The sequence below is a fragment of the Lissotriton helveticus genome, chromosome 5_1 (assembly GCF_964261635.1).
Source record: "Lissotriton helveticus chromosome 5_1, aLisHel1.1, whole genome shotgun sequence".
In the NCBI taxonomy this organism is placed as follows: Eukaryota; Metazoa; Chordata; class Amphibia; order Caudata; family Salamandridae; genus Lissotriton; species Lissotriton helveticus.
The window spans coordinates 1,845,726,561-1,845,739,825 of NC_136065.1; the positions used below are offsets into that span (position 1 = coordinate 1,845,726,561).

General features: G+C 44.6%; 1 protein-coding gene across 1 annotated transcript in view; it reads right to left on the minus strand.

Annotated features, from left to right (window-relative positions):
* The window catches only part of NGFR (nerve growth factor receptor), a 141,628-nt gene that overhangs the window by 60,242 nt on the left and 68,121 nt on the right, over nucleotides 1-13,265 (minus strand). The window contains exon 3 of the mRNA XM_078645271.1: nucleotides 5,534-5,893. Coding sequence (XP_078501397.1) covers nucleotides 5,534-5,893 — 360 coding nt within the window. The remainder of the gene's footprint in view (nucleotides 1-5,533; nucleotides 5,894-13,265) is intronic.

The following is a 13,265-nucleotide window of genomic DNA, read 5'->3' on the forward strand; positions in this document are numbered from 1 at the left end:
CGCTGCTATACGAGATACATGGCAGAAAATCTAGCAAGGATATCTCTTGGTGGACCGTTTACTATTCAAGTGCTAAAGACTAAGGGGCAGATTTATGATGGGAATGCGCCACGTTTGTGTCACGCAACTGCGGCATAAACGTGGCGCATCCCTACGACCCATTAACAACGTGACGCATCTAGGCAGATGCGTCACGTTGTAAAGCCCTGCGCCACTTGTGGGCGTTCCGGCGCAGGGTGGGCGTTCCGGGGCAGGTGCGCCTCGCAAAAGTGGCTGAGTGAAATCTATAAGATTTCACTCAGTCACTTTCAGGCCAATGCTGCGTCAAAACCCTGCGCCTGCTTGAAGCAGGCGTAGGTCTTGACGCAGCATTGTATAGATGGGGCACCCCCGAGCCTTGCTGGAGCTGCGTCGCGCTTGCGACGCAACTCCAGCAATGCGCCACCTTTACGGCACAGATGCGTCACGCATCTGTGCCGTTTTTGCCCCATGGTGTGCCGCATTGTAAATGCGGCGCACCATGGGTGGCGGAGCAGCGGTGCAAAATAACTGGCGCACCCCTTGGAATGCGCCAGTTATCATCAATCTGCCCCTAAATGTGATTTACTGCTTTGACCGTCCAAGCCTTCAGATTGATTCTGACACAGTGACAGGAAGAGTAGAACTGCTCTGTAGCGGCCGGCACTGCTCGCGGGTGGGGGCCGTGCATGCGCAGGGTGGGTCATGCCCGGGGGAGTCGCGGGCTGCTTTGAAATAAATAAAAAACAATAACACTTACCTTGCCACCGCCGGGTCCTGTGTCTTCTCTCCTGCTTGCCTGTGGCCGACTCCAGGTCAGAACAGGAAGCAGGCAGCCAGGCTCCAACCCCTAAGCCAATCACAACTCTGCAATGCAGAGTTGTGATTGGTCTGAGCACTGTGACACCGTGCTCAGCTAGGGGCTGTAAGGGTGCGCATGTTCTCCATACAGGCTGTAATGCAGATAACATGGGCCAAACAGTCATTGCACACAGGAGTGTTCTACCTCTCCTCCCCGGACGGAGCTCCGCTCTGTCCCCACGCTCACTGCCACAGCAGGACAAAATAAAATGATAATAACATTCCGTTAGAATCATTTTATTTTTTTCCTTTCTTTTGCTGCTTTCTGGCAGTGTGGCGACGCTCCTCCGCCTTAGTGGAGGAGCCACCACCGAAAATCCTTATGATTGCCAGGACTTGGTCTTATCACCCTGACACTAAAGTCAAACTCTGGAACAAATTCATATTTGCGTTCCTTTCACTTTACATCTCCGCTCCCCCTTTTGGCCAGCATTATAAGCATTCTCATTAGTTATACCAATTTAACTATTTCATTACTTCTCCCCATATCTTCTACTCCCAATCTCCCCACTGGTACTTTCAGTCCTGCTTTTTTATACTATCTTCCGGTCTCCCCACCTCAACCTTCACTTCTCCCTGCGGCGCCCCTTCTTCCCACGCTGAACATTTTACATTTTCCCCCACCGATTTGGTGCCTCCTGCTTGTCATCTTTTCTTCCATTTAAAGGATCGAGGCTTCTGGGGTGATTGAAAATGCTAAAGGGGCAAAGGAACTTGGAGCAACCAAGAGGGCCCCCTCCCCTTTACAATGCAGAGAGAACACTATTGTGGTTTGTGTTTTAGGTACTGACTTCAGAGGTGTCGATGCCGAGTGGCAATGACATGTTGATGTTTGGGGACAGTATTCAAAGTACAAGACTTGAAAAACTGCATGGAATGTTGCTATATTTTTGACAGACCCTTGATTTGAGAATGCGAAAAAGTATCACAACCATACATGGGAGCCTTCAATGGCTCTTCAACAAGGTCTTTTCCTAGAACATGTCTTGAGGGTTCGTTCCAGCCTTACTTTTAGTGCACACCGAGCCACACCCCTCCTCAGGCAAACATATGGGTTCATACCAATTAAGCCTGAGTCAAAGAGTGTTAACACTACTGCTGCACCATCCTGCATATTTTAGACTTCTCCTTCTGGTGTACAACGTTTTCATCCTGTTCACCTGGTTAGGCTTGCAAAACAGTTAAAGCTGCCTCTTGGCCACCCCTACGAAATAAACACTCAGCAGCCATTTTGAAGATATTTGTTGTTGAACGTTTCTAAGTGGCCCGAACTATAATCGAGAGCCAAAGAAGACTGCAGCACCTATAAAATTGTCCCAGAAGCACCTTTTTGACATCCTATACATATACCTCACCAGATTCTGTAAATAAACCCTGCAGGCTCAAGTAAATAGAGTTTACCCTTTATTAGTGTCCTGGCCGAGTACTTAATTGATATTTTTAAGTGCTGAGCAGCAGGAGCATAAAATTGACTGAATTGCCTTGGACTGAAAAAACATCAATCTGTAGTGTTTAAATAAGTTACCTCCAAAAGCTACGAGCTGTCTAGCTGTGAAGCAGTGTAGTAACCCTGAAGCCCAGGTATGTTCAAAGTGCTTGAAAAAGATACCCTCCAAGATTTACAATAGATTTGGTTGGGCCACACAGGATTTCAATGATTTACCTGCACATGTGCCCGAACGATTTAAAGAGTGGGGGTGCTGTTCAATAACATCGCCCCACCAAAAGAGTGTTTCTTTTAAAACACACATGCTGCCAGAAGAAATGCCTCTGAAGGGTCCCTTTATGGCTCTTTCTCAATCTAAACTCCTTCAGGTTTTATAGGAGCGCTGAAGCATCCCCCCAGTTCCAGCGCCTGTGTACGTTCGCGGTCCTATCTGAACGCATGTATGTGTCAGATACTTACGATCTGGACTGTGTTCTATATGAAGGAGTTCAGTTCATTTTTATCCAGTATACCTCTAACTGGGCCTGCTTCTCTGTTCACACCTTGAGATTGGCTCAGACAAATGGATAGCTGACACTGCTGGCATTAACTTCTTGACTTAGTGCCACACGCTCCAACTCTGGCAGCTGATAGAGTATTGCTTTAGGGTAAAATCATGGGGAACGTATGTGTCCTGGTCTGTCTGTATTTGTACTGCCATTCATACAGAAGCCCTCAAGTCTGTCCTGCATATTACCATGCAAAAAATTAATAATGTTTAGCTTGGCTTTACCTGGCCAAGACATGCCTCCCCACAAAGTTATCGCCTAAGACACTGCTTCTCGCTCACCTTAGGGGTCATTTGAACGTCGTCCATAACATTTGGACCATATCCGTAATATTGGAAATTTGAATTTGTGTACAGTCCCATAAGTGCCAAAAACGAAAAACATGTGCAAACAGTTTTTCACACGTTTTTTCGTATGTTATCTACTCAGAGGCCTAGCTACTACTCAGCACTCACCTATTCTACACCATTCCTTGGCTCTGACCCGCCCATCTCATCAGACACTTAACAGCACAATGCAAACACTGCTGCAGAAATCTTTACACTCAGGCTCTGAGACTTTTACCTTTCCGCTAACTGCATACAAGCTGATGATCTTTTCCCCACTGTCTCAAGTGAGGCACATAAAACAGTATTCTCTAAACCTCTATTGGCTTTATGCATCTCTGCTGAAAAAATGTCAGTGTGGCTAACCAATTGAAGCATCCTTGGTCTTGTGGTTTCCAAATGACAGTAAAATGGCAGAAAAACTGAGGTTGTGGTTGTAGCCAACCAGTTCAACCTGGGGTCCACAAGCTATCTCATGAACCTTTACCAGCCTCTAAAACAGCAGTAAAACAACCTGGGCTTCTAACTAGACCATAACCTTGCCATGGATCGTCACATCAAAACTCTGACGGCATGCTGTTTGGACTCATGAGATGTCTGAAGGAAACCCTACCTTTTGTACCATGTTCTGTCCAGAAAACCGTTGTCCAGGCGTCTATTATCTTGTACTTGAACCTTGGCAACTTACTTTACCTGAGCATTTCTCAGACGTTACTTAGACATCTTCAAATCATCCGGAATTCAGCAGCACACCTTCTGCTCTGGGTACCCATGTATCATTCCATATCCACCCACCTCGGAGGCCTCCATTGCCTGCAGATAGCCAGAAGGACAAAACACAAAGCCCTCTAGCTACACACACCGGGCTCTGACCACCACTGACCCATGACATCTCCAACACCTGATTCATCCTAATGCCCCCTCTGGGACACTTCGATCTAAGAATCTTCACCTGGCCATTATCCCGAGAGTTAGATGGTCCAGACAACTTTCGATATCTGGCCCCAAAGTCAGAACAGTCTCCCACTTCATCTTCGCCTAATCCCGTTTGAAGCTGCTTTCAGGAACAAATAAAAGTCTGGCTGTTTTAAGAGGAACTTCCAGACCTAGTAAACATCTTTCGGGTGGTTTCAAGCGCTGGGACGTCCCATTTGGCACAGATGTGCGCTTTAGAAACCCCAAAACATTAACAAGAGGATAAGTCATCTTAAAATTCTCTGCCCTGCAAGACCTGCACTTTCTTTGTGGGACTCTCGGAAATCAATTCCGCCTTTGGAATTTGTTACCCAAAAATATTATTTTCACTCTCGGTTTGCACTGTTATCCAGATCTTTGTGATTTACTTTATTTGGTAATTTGGAAAGGAATACAAGTATTTAATGAATTGTCTTTTTTGTTTTCACGTTTAGAAAAGATTGCAAGAGCAGAAGCACTGTTTCTAGATAGTTTATTATTATTGTGAATGTGCACCTCTGATGGTGCTTCTAATTTCCTCCAGCTGACACCCTCTATAAAAAGTGATCCTGTGGATGAATTTACCCCTTTCCGGGAAACCCTTTGGACACATTTGATCGCCCCCTTTGTATGACAAGTAGTTAAAATGATAGATGGGGCTGGTAGCCCAGAGATTCCTCGACTACTTTCCTGATCGCAGATTGGCCCTGACAGTCTACTTGCTTCTCGGCCAAATCTTAACACAAACCACCCTGCTTTGTCTCCGGCCTTATTTCTTTATATCTGCTTGTCACTGTTTTTTTTTTACCTTATTTCTGACCCTAGATAATTTACATTGGAGACAGCCTCACTCATTGTTTAGTGTTAAGACTCTATTCTCTTTGTTAATAAGAATTGAAGCACACAAACTGTTAAAACCCGAAGCAAGGAAGGAGAGATGGAGGGAACGGGAATAAAAGATAGCTTAAGAGAGATTGATGAATAGCGTTTAGGAAAAGGGGAAAAGGAGCCAATGAAGATGATTACAAAAAGTAAACTAGAGTAAAAATAACTAGAGCGCTGGAGCTGTGGCAAAGGACTGACCGAAGCAGTGCAAAGATATAGCTCCAAGTCATCAGGACACCTTGTTTAGAGTGCTGTTTTCTAATGAACATAATTGTGCGTTCTGAGAGTGATGGAGTTGGTTTATTTCATTGTAACCACTTGATAGAATTCAGTGGTTTGTAATGGAAAGTCAAAGACCAGAGTCTGGTGTCCTTGGTGACAGGAAACCAGATAGTCACCCAGGCAAAACCACCAAAACCTGGGAGAGCCAGGCTTCAGAACATCGGTACCTGGCAGCAGTTCTCTCTCTTTCATACAGCAATCAGGTAACTTACATTTGCAGATCCTGTCAGACACACGCGTGCAGTCCTCCACCATGATTTCATCGCTTTCACAGAGGGTGCAGGGCAGGCATGGGTCCATGTTGTTGTCCTCATCAGAAAACGTCTCCTCAGGGCAGACTTCGCATGTCGTGTCGTGAGAGGTTGAGCATGGGTACTCCATCCCATGCCCGAGGGGGCAGCTTTGGCACTTCTCACACTGCCCTGTCTCTTTGCTCAGAAAATACCCATAGCTGCAGGCACAGATGGCATCATCGGTCTCCACGCAGGGTGCAATCATGCGTGTACGGCCCAGGCACTCCGTGCACGGCTTGCATGGCTCAACATGACTCGGTGTGTCAGAGTAGGTCACACCTAGAATTCACAGAAAAGAAAGTAAATAACAAGAAGAGAGTACAGGCTTATCGTGTCAACACAGTTATGTTTCACATTATTTATAAATGCATAAAGTAAAATGTATCAGCAGCATGTTCAGTAGAGTTTCTCCCTGGACACGGTGTCTAATCATACCATCTGCCTTGACTTACATTCTATCTCCCTGTGCTTCTATACTCCAGTCTCTTGGTCTTGTATTGCATAACCCCAACCCAAGTAGACTGGACAATCAAACTTTGGCCCACTGCAGGAGAAGGAAGATGTTGGAATATTCTGGAACCATTTCCTGTGAGTGGCAAGTCCTCTCCAACTCTAAGAGCAGACTGACTGGTTGGGCAGACTGGCAATTAGAAAGGACCTCTTTCATTTCGAAAAATCTCATGACTTTGGTCATGTAGTGGACACCAGACTCAATGCTATAGGACATGATTGTTGGTGTTTTTGTGAGTGGATGGATGTCCAGTTAGAGTGTATGTGTGTGCGTGTGTGGCTCTTTACCTGTGAATTGTAGATATTTAAGTGCGTTATTCCGAATTTAAAAAGACATATTTGTATATCGGGAAAATTGAAAAGCAATCGTCTCTGGAAGTTTCTTTGCAGTATGTCTATATTTTTATAAGTGTTATAAATGCAAAGTATGACAAAAATGAAAAAAACTAATTTTTACTAAAAATGAAATAAAATGAAAAACAATTCACACTTTGTGTAGATTTTGTTGGTATATGCCCTGTGTTTTAGAGTAAACTCCAACAAGAAATGTATTTATAGGTCAAGAGGTAGCTTTTTTCATTTGCTTAGTGTCCTCTTCCCCTCTACTCCCTGACCTGAAAGTAAAATCTGAGGGGGTCCCCTTTTTTTCACTATTTAAAGTAAAATGTATCAGCAGCATGTTCAGTAGAGTTTCTCCCTGGACACGGTGTCTAATCATACCATCTGCCTTGACTTACATTCTATCTCCCTGTGCTTCTATACTCCAGTCTCTTGGTCTTGTATTGCATAACCCCAACCCAAGTAGACTGGACAATCAAACTTTGGCCCACACACTATCACCACTGCAGGAGAAGGAAGATGTTGGAATATTCTGGAACCATTTCCTGTGAGTGGCAAGTCCTCTCCAACTCTAAGAGCAGACTGACTGGTTGGGCAGACTGGCAATTAGATAGGATGGTGAGTACGCATGACTACCCTTTATTATCTTGGTCAAGCCTCACTGGCTGCCAATAGAAGAACAGATTAAATTCAAAGCTTTGTGCATAGCATATAAAACACTTTGGGGACAGGTCCCAAGATAAATCACTGTCTTATGACCTTCTACCACCCAACAAGATGTCTCCAGTCAGCTAATCAGTTTTTGGCAGTGATACCAAAAATTAGGAGAGTAAGATCCGGCGGTCACATGTTTTCTTTCAACATGGCTAAATTATGGAATACTCTTCCTATTCAGCTGCGTGCAACTATTCACCATCTTAATTTGCAGAGGCAGCTGAAGACTTGGCTCTTTCAGAGACTGCCTTAATCATGTCACCTTCTTTGTGCTTTCGGCTCTGCTTATCACGGATAGCGCGGGGATGCCTAAGGGTAGCCAGGCGCTCTACAAATATTAATAATAATAATAATAATAATAATAATAATAACCATAATGATTAGCCCCTGCCCAGCAAGTACCATAATCTCCACTCTCATCAGAATCACATGGCTTTGCAAGATGGCTACCATGTTGCTTAAAGCGACAGGCATGGCATTGTCACTTAATGCAACACAGAGGCCATCTCAGAAGTATAGAAAACATTGTTTTCTATACTTTCAAAATGGCTGCTGCATTATGTCTTGCTATGTGACTGTGGAAAAGCACCTTATGCCACGCAAAGCTGTGGCTGTTTTGAAAGTACAGAAAATGATATTCTGTGCATTTGACATAGTTGGTTGGGCATGGGCGAAGCCAGTCATGTAGCTTGGTAAGCACTGGCAAAATGAGACCGATTGGCTTTGGCAGTACTTTTTTAATGCAGTGGAGTCTGTGAGTTTCCTTGTAATGTACGTAAACCGAAATGGCCAGCAGACACTTGGGTGACTTATGTATGTTGAGTTGGTTCTACAGAAAGATGCAGTATTGAGATAACTATGGCTTGCAGTCCTCTACAGCAATGTGTTTGTCAACAGTGGGCATCGACCTTTATTTAGAGACAATTGTGATTCGTATTTTTGGGAGAAAAATAGTAGGAGGGGGTTGAGCTTAGAAATGAAAGTGCTGTAAAAAATTAATGTTGGGTTGTCAAGGGGATCAGTCTGCTTTAGGAGTTTAATGGGAAGATGAACCTGATGGCTGTAAGTCCAAGCATACTATAGGATGCTGCAGGAACGTGACATTTTGAAAGTCTCAAATTCCATTGTGGCAATGGTATATTTTAAGGGCCTATTGTGCCGTAGAGTTGGGCAAACCACTGAAAGCTGGAGCCAAATGCCTAACTCTGGCTGAGCACGAGATCCCCTGGCCTGAAGCCCAAAGTGACGCGTACTTCACAGCAGATATGGCCTAGTGGCTACAGCTGATGACCATGAATCATCAGGAGATGGGGTTGAATCCTGACCCTGGCTCAGTCTCCTGTCAATCCTGACAAATCTTCCTGTGCCGGAAAAACCATTCACAAACTAGTATGCATCTGTTGTAAAGCATTGTTATGTACTTGGGCAAGGTTTACGCTGTGTAAAACGGCTCAAAATAAAACATGGATTCTGCCGGTCACCTAAGCTGTAAGATTATTCTGCAAGAATGAAGCACAAAGCATTAACATTTGATGTCAGAAAGAGATCCCTATATAGGAGCTGAATTGCACAGTGTGACGCTGCAAGTTTGACAGCAATCCCAGCTTCCTTGCTTGGCCAACTTGTGTAAACACTTTGTTCATTATCATATATAAGAGTACCTTCAAATATACGAGTTTAGGCTATGCTTCGTACAAAAAAACCATTGTATGTTTGATTTAATAGCCTTTAATATTGCTCCATCAATAACAAGAATCTTGGCCACGTATAATGTATGCATGACAACAAACTTGCCTCTTCGTTCACTAATAGCATTGTCATTAGCGCCGAGGAAGGAGTGCGTCTTAGTTAAAAACTCTCTTTTAATAAATACTTTCAAATGAATCTGATGTTCTAAGTTGAAATGCGACCAAGTGTTGAAGAACGATACTTTTTTCACTTTTGAGACACCTTATCATACTCTAATTCACAGTTTGTTGCATGATTGATTTAAGTGACCCCTATTTTCAGGGCTGGACTCGTACACGGGCTCTTAGAGCCAGACTCGACCCAAGCTCGACTCTCCCTGTTAATTTGTTGGCTCGTCCACCTCTATTATGCCACTACAATAAATGTATGAGATGGAAGAATACTATTGGAAAAAAGAACGTTTGGCGGTTATTTGGATTCGCACAACCCCACAAGCGTGGCTGAAAAGAGTGCAGAAATGGGAGTATTTCACATCTACTCATCATAGCTTGCTTGCTACTCTACTCATAGTAGTTTCCTTGCCCCTGTGCCTCCAACATCCCTAGTTCCACTTGCTTCAAGGCAAATTGCCATTTTTCATAGACAACCCATGTTAAAAACAATTTGTAGATGGGACCTCCCTTTAGGAGATGTAAATTTACCCCAGTGCTATTCTGGCATGGACCTTATGCTGAGCCTTACTTTGAACCAATGTCTGGCGGCTCAGTGAACTACCCCTTCCACTTCATGGCTCTCTGTTTGAGCCCATGGTTAAAGTAAAGTAAAGTAAAGTCCACATTTGTAAAGCGCACAATCACCCGTAAGGGTCTCTAGGCGCTGGGGGCCGTCGGGAAGATTAAGCGAGCTATTGGTTACAGGTGCGAATCCGAGCGAGTCCACTCAGCCTTCGAGCTCGATAAAAGGAGTTCCACCGAGTTTGGTACAATAATCATCTGCTCTTTCGAAAGTGCCAAGATACCACTTGAGCATGAATGAGTCTCTGCAAACATTTATGCTGTGTTCATGACCACTCACACATTCTGCTCAAAGCAGAGAGAACAGTGTTCTCAATAACCATGCACATATGAGTTTAGTTTAAGAAACATTAGAAAACCACTGATAAGAGGTGAATGCTACGTACAGGAAATGTTGTATGCCTTCCACTTTCAACATAAACAAGCATTTGCAATGCAATAGGTCTCACATTTGTTAAGGTTAGACCTGTTGGCGTTGAAAAAGACAATGTTTTTTTACTTTATTTAGCCATATACATTTGTACTCATTTCACCTATGTTGATATTTTTCTATTTTATGTTTTGGAAAAAATAAAGCTGAAACTTGTTTCTTTACATATTTATTTAACCCCTCCCATGCTCATGAAGAGCTCAGCTCGTCATGAGCCACGGTTCCCGTGTGCTCATGACGTGCGGAGCTCGTCATGACCGTTGGAACGCTCGCACGCGGGGCTAATTCCCCTGCTGTGCTGAGCGTTCCATTAAACAGGCGTGGTCGTGACGAGCTCAGCTCGTCATGAGCACACGAGAACCGTGGCTCATGGCGAGCTCATCATGAGCACCGGGGCGCTGTGCGCGCCCCCACCTCCCCCCAGCACAGCAGGGGAATGTTCCCACTCAGCCAAGGGGTTAAGCAATCCATACGCAGTCAAACTGGGATGTTTGATGGGTTGCAACACTATAAGTAGCTGTCCGTAACATAATTAAAACAATTCCTAACAAAATATTAGCATTGTAATGCAAACACAAGTAGATGTCAGAACCTGTTTAAGCTTCTTCAGAAAAACACCACACCTTCTTTCACCTCCTCCCACATGCTAACCTTCAAAGCAAGCATTGTGAATAATAAATAAAAGTACATATTTTATATTGTTTTTCATAATTTAAAATACTGCAATGGGAGCGCCTCAGACCGTTCCAGCACGGCATGGCCTGTGCAGGCCATGCCGTGCATGAAAGGGGGTGCATGCTGACAGGGGGGTACAACATGTGCCCCGGGCATGCATCCCCGTGCAAAGGGGCAACAGGGGCCTCTAGGGTCTCCATTGTTTCCCCATTGCCAGCCTTTTGACATAAAAAAACAGCTGGAGGTGTGGAAACACATAATATGCTTGGCGGTGCTGCAGCGGCACCACTAACGATATTGTTCCCTAGACCGCTGCAAGACCACCCCGAGCGCCATTGCACCTCCACTGTGAGTTTGGCGGTCCTAGGAACCGCCAAACTCGATTGGGCTCTGAGTAAAAATGCGAGTTTATTGAAGAATTCAATGCACCCTACTCGTATGAGTCCACGTAAGTTTCACAAGTGAACATAGGGTGGAAGGTGCCTCGGTTCTCAGAATGGTTGTGCTCAGCCCCAATGGATAGAATGTACCATCTGAGAAGTAGGTGTCTGTCCTAGATAGAGCAACACTTCAGGAAACGAATCTTTGTGCATTCACGGTTCTAGACTGCCGTCAGAGTGCTAAGTGCCCTTTCCACAGGGTCCCTTTGATTGATGGAAGCGCCTCGCGCAGGAGCCTGCACGCTCCCTCTGCACGAGCTCTCCGTTGCATGCGATACTTCAGCGGGAAGACGTTCCTCCTGGGCGGGCAGAGGGCATTTTGCCGGGTTATTTTAAGAAGCGGAATCAATTATTCAACAGAATATGTTTTTCATAATGAAACCGAAGCGGGGACAATAACACTGCTGACGGAGGCTCGGCTTCCTTGCTGCTGCCCGAAAAAGCAACGAGAAAATCTTTTCGTTTCGCAGCCACCCAAGGCTCTCTGTAGGTCAGGGAGGAGAGTTTTGCTTCTATCCGATCCCGAGACGTTGCCAAATCCATCCAACCCGGTGGCGGAGACTCGCCACCAAAGACTGCGCCCGTTTGTTCATAAGGAGTGGGTGAAAATTGTAATCGAAAAGCGAAACTGTTGAAATCTCCCATTTTAATTTCATCTGCAGATCAGAATTCGTTTTGGAAATTAATTAAAGAAAAGGCAGATTTCTCTCCCAAGACAAAGAATACTACTCACCTTCGGAATTCACAGAATCGCAAAACTCAGTCCAAAGAACTGCAATACGAGTTGTAGTTCTGATTGGCGAAGAGGGTTCCCAATCAAATTTATGTCATTTTCAGCAAGGTTATTGGCCATCCTTTCAACCAATCAGGTCCTCGCTTTCTACACTTTCCTGCTGGCAACCACTCTCAACAACCCTGGGTTGAGTTGACCATAACTTGAGTATGGGTGGTAATCTGACAGGGTCTGTGGCCTGCTGTAGGAACACCCAATGTTTTTGGTGCTTAATTTGTAAAAGAATAAGTGCTGGATCCCAAAGTTTTTCTCAGCCCTTGGAAGGCACCCTTAAAGGTCAGGATACCGTATACCATCCACCCATCCTTCTACTCATCCACACATGAATCCATCCATTGACCCTATCACTCATCCATCCACCCATGCAATCACCCATCATCCACCCTTTCACTCATTCATCCATCCTTTCACTCATCCATCCACCCTTTTACCCATCCATCCTTTCGGTCATTATGAATCCATTCACCCTTTCACTAATCCATGCAGCCATCCACCCATCCCTTCACTTACTCACTCACCCACCTTGTCATATTAATAATGAGCTGAGCCTTTGTCTGCAGAGTTGCAGACAGAAGAGGCCCATCAAGAATGTCACCCTCGCTGTAGTTTCTAAAGCAAGGGGTGGGGTGGGGGTAGGGTTTTCTATGCCCCTGCACATAGGCAGTTTGAAAAAGTAGAAGTCATGAGTCATGCATGATGCACAGTGCTATGCCATGAGGTGACTGTGACATGGTGTTGTTTCCAGGGCTTTAAGCGGGATGAAAAAAAGGGGTGGGGGATCTCTCCAAATGGGGTGTTTGATGTAATTAAGGGTGTAGCTTTAAACACCTAAGCTAAAAATCTGTGCTTAGCATAGCATGCCGCCGGACTGGTATTTTGCCTCTTCTGTCATTGCATACAGATATACAACACAACAAGTAACGTCACACCTACAACAACCCAGAACTATTGGCTTTGTCAATAGTTGTTAGTTGCATAAAATAAAAATGCAGCAACCATGGCTTCATTGAATATAATATTGAAAATGCACTTTCCTAAAATGATGAGACTGAAAGAACTCTAGCCCCTTCTTTTTAAGCTTCTTTTCATGAACTGGATTCTGTGCAGCATTGGCGTGTGTGCGCATTTTTTTTTTTACGCAGATTTATATAGTGCAAACTTAACCCGAAGGTATTGGAGCGCTTTACATGAGAACCGGTTATGTTCCACAAGGAGACATTCAGGCACGAAGAGATTAAGTGATTTGCCGAGAATCACCGGATTTGGG